Source organism: Sinocyclocheilus grahami, unplaced genomic scaffold, assembly GCF_001515645.1.
Source record: "Sinocyclocheilus grahami isolate Dianchi unplaced genomic scaffold, SAMN03320097.WGS_v1.1 scaffold31.1, whole genome shotgun sequence".
Taxonomy (NCBI): Eukaryota; Metazoa; Chordata; class Actinopteri; order Cypriniformes; family Cyprinidae; genus Sinocyclocheilus; species Sinocyclocheilus grahami.
The window spans coordinates 823535-829701 of NW_015505210.1; the positions used below are offsets into that span (position 1 = coordinate 823535).

Here is a 6167-nt window from a genome sequence, read left to right on the forward strand (position 1 = left end):
TTGAAAATTGTCCGGAATATCGTTCCATACATCAGAGCACTTAACAGTAAACTTCACTTCACTTATTATACATAACACAAATAGAACAAAATATATATATAACTGGAATTAAGAAATTAAACAAGGTAACTGTGTAGGGCAAACAAGCTACTGCCAAACCAATAGGGGCAGGTTTATGCAGGAAGCACAGCTTTTCCAAATGTAAACATCTAAAATGAATAAATAATATTTTTTTCACAAACTCTGTGTTGTGTATTTTCTGGTAATCAAATGAACATGCAGAACATTCGTATTTAAATCGTCTTTTTGCAGTTTAATAGTCACAGACACAGTCTATATGTATGTATTGACCTGTTTTTTATTTATTCATCCCAAATAAGGCAAATTTAATGAAATTCTGAGTTATACAGTAAATTCCGTTTTTATGACTGGATTCCGCAATTCCGTCCATCTTTTCTGCATTGCGGAAATTATAGGGCCCTACTAATGTAGCAAACGAATATGATAAGCTTATTGTGAGAGTAAAAGATGGGGACATTGTTGTTTATTTACTAGGGCTGGGAAACCGCTAGTTTTATCACTCTAAAAGCGCCTCCTGCTGGCAGAGAATGAGTTTTCATTTTAAATAAGCCCGTCTCCAGCAACATTTCCAGTTTTTGTTGTTGTTCAATTTTTTTGTTTTCTGCAGCGACTCGGAGCACTTTTCATGATCTGTCACTCCACATTAAACAGCTCCAAAACGGCATTTCTTGTTTGAATACTGCAATGCAATGGACAGAATTTGAAATCTGAGACTTTGTTTCATATTAAAAGTACCAAAGCACGATGCTTATTGCGATTTATTGGATGGAAAGTGCCCTTCAATGTTCCGTCCATTAACAGAAAACAGGCTATACTAATCGATTCTTGGGATTTAAGAATCGATATCGTTCCGTAAAAATGAGAATCGATTATCGAGATTTTTATTTACTATTATTTACTTAGCATTGAGTCTCTCCAACTAGGTGACAACGTAGCGTTAAATCACCATTCAACAGACTCAAGCCACCACCGCACTGCCGTCTATTGGACTGCAGAAAGATACTAACTTTTCAATCTGCTACGTTACTGACTGTACTGACAAACTATGTACGACCTACGCAGGATGCGACAAAGCGACCGTTGAAAATCATTTGAACTTTGTGTCAGCACATCATAAATAGAACGAGACATCAGTTTACTGCATCCAATGTAGACAACATCACTGATTATAATTGGTTCTATTGTACACCGGATGCGAGCGGCGCGGCGCGATAAAATAAAATAGAATTCTATTGTATTTTGTCGTGCCGAGCGATGTGATTTGACAGATGTGATAAGCATGAGTTCTGGGGCGCGGCGCGGCCGGTATAAACATCAGCATTGACTGAGTGGTCAGCTCTGGTGGCCGTAACAGGCTTTAAAGGGTTAGTTCACCCAAAAATGAAAATTAGGCTGTGTTTTACCCACTCCAGAGGCATCCTAGGTGTATATGACTTTCTTCTTTCAGACGAATCCAGTCGGAGTTATATAAAAAATTGTCCTGGCTATTGCAAGCTCTATCATTGCAGTCAGCGGGTGTTGCAGTGCTTCAATCCCAAAGAAGTGAAATCCATAAAAAAAAAGTGTCTCACACGGCTCCGGGGCTGAACAAAGACCTCCTGTAGCGAATCAATGCGTTTTTGTAAGAAAAATATCCATATTAAAAACATAATAATCACTTTAATCTAGCTTGCGCCAACAGTTGTAAACGGAAGCACGGAAGTTCCAGGTTGATGACGTATGAGGTCAGCGTTGCGCATGTGCCGGTGAGTCTCGTGAAAACCAACATTTGTTTACAGGATCAAAGGAAGCAAAGTTTCCTTACTTTAGCAAAGGAAAACCAGTCTCCTCTTGACTTATATCGAAATCCTCTGACATTCTTCTTTACAAATCCTCGTTTTGTACTTCTAATTCGTGACCGTTGTTTTGTTTTGATCTCTCCGCTGCGCTTCCGCATGCGTCACTTCTGAGTGGCACATGCGCAGCGCTGACCTCATATGTCATCCGCCCGGAACTGCTTCCATTTACAACAGTGAGCGCAAGCTAGATTAAAGTGATTATTATGTTTTGAATATGGATATTTTTCTTACAAAAACGCATCGATTCGCTACAGGAGGCCTTTGTTCACCCCCCGGAGCCGTGTGAGAGACTTTTTTTTATTTTTATGGATGGGCTTTTATTTCACTTCTTTGGGACTGAAGCACTGCAACACCCGCTGACTGCAATGATAGAGCTTGGAATAGCCAGGACAATTTGAACGGACTCTGGTGAAGTTTGAGCTCATCCGCGCATCTCTACACTACATGACCTGGGTCACCAGTAGCAGACAATGGAGCGCGCTCTGCTGGACAATTTAAGTCATTACACCATTCAGAAGCGTTTAATCTGCGTTATATGTTCTGTAAAAAAAAAATTCATATCGGTGGCATATTCGCAGATTCCGATATATCGGCGACAGGCTCATATCGGCTGATAATATCGGCTAAATGATATATCAGTTGGGCTCTACTCCTATGGTTATTTATTTATGATAAAGAAAATGAGATGTCACTGATTAACTTCAGTTAACTCTTGTTTTGTTCTCTTTTCTATTCTCAGCTGAACAAGCAGCAGTTGCAGGTGGTAAAGGAGCGTTTCCAGGCCTTCCTGAAAGGAGAGACGCAGATCGTCGCAGATGAGGCTTTTTGCAACGCCGTGCGCAGTTACTATGAGGCAAGACTCTGATTTTCATTTCTATATCCAATAGACTTTCAAAGTGTTTGGCCATTAGGATGTGGCCAAAATGTCTACAGCTGAAGTGACCTTATTGTCATTAGTCAAAAATTGTTTTATATACACTGTAAAAAACATTGTCGAAGTTGGAATTAAAACAAAGATTATTTGAGTGTTTTACAAAAAAATAAAATTTATGTCCTTTTACTTAAATTTAATTCAACGTGTTGCCATTTCTGTCAAATGCTCACTTTAGGAACTTTTTGGAAGTAGTAGCTCCTCCAGGTACTTTTTGCCAACTATTGAATATTAACAAAGAAAAAATAACATCATGCACAATGGAAAATCTGTCAATTCCAGAGTTTTTAATGGTGAGATTATAAATGGTGCCTGAAGGAAAGTTTTAAAAGAGTAAAATTCTTTAGTGTCTCTCTTCTCTTAGCTGTTGAACCGATGAACAGAAATCCCAGATCCAAGAAGAAACACCTGGAGCTTTGTGCTTTGGTCAGCTGATAAATTATTGAAAATTGATTGGCTGAATTCTTTGTGTATGGCTTTCTTCAATTGCTTTACCTACCTCCACACTGTTTTTTCCCTTTCACATACTCTTATTCATATGTTTATTCATGTCTTTCATGTTCATTTAATGGTACGATGAGGCATGCAACATTTCCAGAGAATAATGAACTGGCAAAACAGATGGTCATCAAACAACCCTTTCGAATCAGTGTTTTTACCTTTTCACATCTTACATTGTCAGTCACCCTCTTTCTTACTTTCATCACTTTCTCTCTCTCTTAATTTATTTTTCTTTTAGAACAGGACATGCCTATCAAGTCCTAATAGGATCATCATATCATATCAGTTGGCTCTCCGCTCTATTAATTGCACTGGATGGGAAGCAGCTCTTTGAAGTTGGGTCTGATAGTCGCTCATGCACATGTGGAGGACTCTGGGTTGGCTGATCAAAGTTCCATATTGTCATTCACTGGCCATCGTGCACATATCAAAGCATCTCTTTGGGTTCTATGGGGGATTTTTGTAGCATACGCCAAAGTGTGCCACCAGGGACTCGTTGACACTATAGGAGTTTTGATTGTGGTTCTACAGTGTTGTCAATCATTGTTTAGAAGATAAAGAGGAGCAATAAATGTCTTGATAGGCCTGTCACAATTACAACTTTTTGTTGTGCGATATATTGCCCCAGAAATAATTGCGATAAGCGATATTATTGTCATTTTAAAGACCATTTTATGCCACTGAATATATAATCATAATGTAACAGCATAATAATGCAAGAAGGCCTACACACTTCCAAATGACAACAAACTTTTAATTTTTAAGAATATTTAGATCATGGAAATTAAGTATCAAAATATTAGATGCCTTAAAAACAACATTTTTTCCATCTACAGATTTTTCCCTGGCCTTCTATTCTCTGTAAATGAAGGGTGCACACTATTGCTGAGAAACACAATCACTACTTGGCAGTCAGATGTCCGCATGCACAAAGGCACAGATCCCTAAACAAGGCCATATCTTCAGATGAAACTTTTTTTGTGGAAGCATTTTTTAAATTTGAACTAGCACCTCACCTCATGACTACACCACATTTATGTACGAGAAGCTGCAAAAGACACTGGCGCAAGTGGAATGTAAAAAACACAGTGACATTAATTTTTAAGTAAATATAATGGCCGATATATTGCATCACCAAAAATGATTGAGGTCATGTACATATATTGTGCGATAAGTCTATATATTGATTATTGCGACAGGCCTAGTAGTCAACTACGTGGTTAGTTTATCACTAGTTTCGTTGCATTCTAGTTTTATCACATTGCATCACTTTCAGTGCAAAAAAGTACAAATGTGTATTCATGCCACCTGTATGGATTGCACAAGTGTCTGCACATGTTTTCAGCAGTCTTGATTCCAGAAATATTTTTTTCCCATAGGGATTTAAAAAAAAAGTCTTTGTTAATGAGTTATAAGCTATGAACCAAACCAACCACCTATGAGGTGAATCACAACATTGCAAACTTTGATTGGAAGCAAAAATGTATTTGAAAATTGGACAAAAAGTATAAGACTCTTATACTTTACTAAAACCCCATGAAGCATTGTGAACAACATGAAGAAAAAAATTAAAATCAAAATAAATCAAATTATTTAAAGATATTAATTATCTATATAAAAAAATAATGCAAGTTTTTTTTTTTTGTTCAAAATATTTACAAATATTTAATTGAAGGCGTAGGGAAATTCTGCAACTTTTTTTTTTACAGTGCTTCATGGGAGTTGGTGGGCCACTAACTTGTTATTTTGATGTGACATTTGTTTCTTTTGATTTACTGATTGCTGGAGATTTCTTTGCAGAATCATGGGTAATATAGTTTTCACCAGGAATTCTGGTGTTAAACACGATTAAAAAAAAAAAAAGTGAAATAATGCAGGCTGATTTCTTCAACAAAAGCATATACCATAGATTAACACTGTAGGTCTGTCTTTTTAAAAGTTAATAAGTTGATGTTAAAAATTAATTGCCTATTGAGAATGTTTTTCCCCAGAACCTGACTGTTAAAGTCTATTGTATGAGGAACTCACTACATATAACTTCCTGAAAGCTCTTGTGCACTTTCAAATAGTGCACTTGCAGAAACAGAAACAATAGAAAAAAAGGATTCAATCTAAATTATTTGTGGTTTTTATGATACAGAACCCCAAAGCCACCCTTTACACCATATGTATCGTTTGATTCATTTTCTTGTTCCTTATTTACAATTTTGACATGCAGAATGTAGGCGGCTACATAAATTAAAGATTAATTTTGAATTAATTAACATTTTGCCAGTGGTTGTCACATATTTCACACCTAGAAAGAAATAGTTTTATCCTTCTGAAATACAGTCATGCAGAATAAATTTTAAGAGTGCTTTATCATGTGCAGTATGAAGTCAAGGCATATAAATAAATATAGACCATCTAAACATCTTTTTCCACTTCTCGCCTTCCAGTCTCTTTCTCTTGAAGTTTTGGAAATGTTTGTAAGTGCTGTTCTCATTGACTGGACATAAATGTCTTCCTCCTGTAGCGTTGGAAATGGGAATGAGGCATGTTTTAAAGGTGACTGTGAGGGAAAGGGGTTTAACGTACATGTCCAATTTTCCATTGTGTATCCATTATCTTGGCAGTAATTTTTCTCTGTTGTGTGTTTTTTTAAGCTGCTTTCATAATATTTAATAACAGGTCATGTTAATAGGTTCAAGTGACCAAGCTATATTGTCAGCCATGACTCTGTGAAAAAGATATTAATTATTAACATTTTAAATATGAAAATTAAATATTGTAATGAATTTTAATTATTAAATGTTATTATTTTAAATGTAATTTGT

At 36.3% G+C, this 6167-nt stretch overlaps 1 protein-coding gene across 1 annotated transcript in view; it reads left to right on the top strand.

Annotated features, from left to right (window-relative positions):
- Positions 1-2823, top strand: part of LOC107573575 (calcium-dependent secretion activator 1-like) — a 43862-nt gene extending 41039 nt beyond the window's left edge. The window contains exon 2 of the mRNA XM_016260007.1: positions 2659-2823. Within this exon, the coding sequence (XP_016115493.1) occupies positions 2659-2784 (126 nt within the window). The 3' untranslated portion in view covers positions 2785-2823. The remainder of the gene's footprint in view (positions 1-2658) is intronic.
- The last annotated feature ends 3344 nt before the right edge of the window (positions 2824-6167 follow it).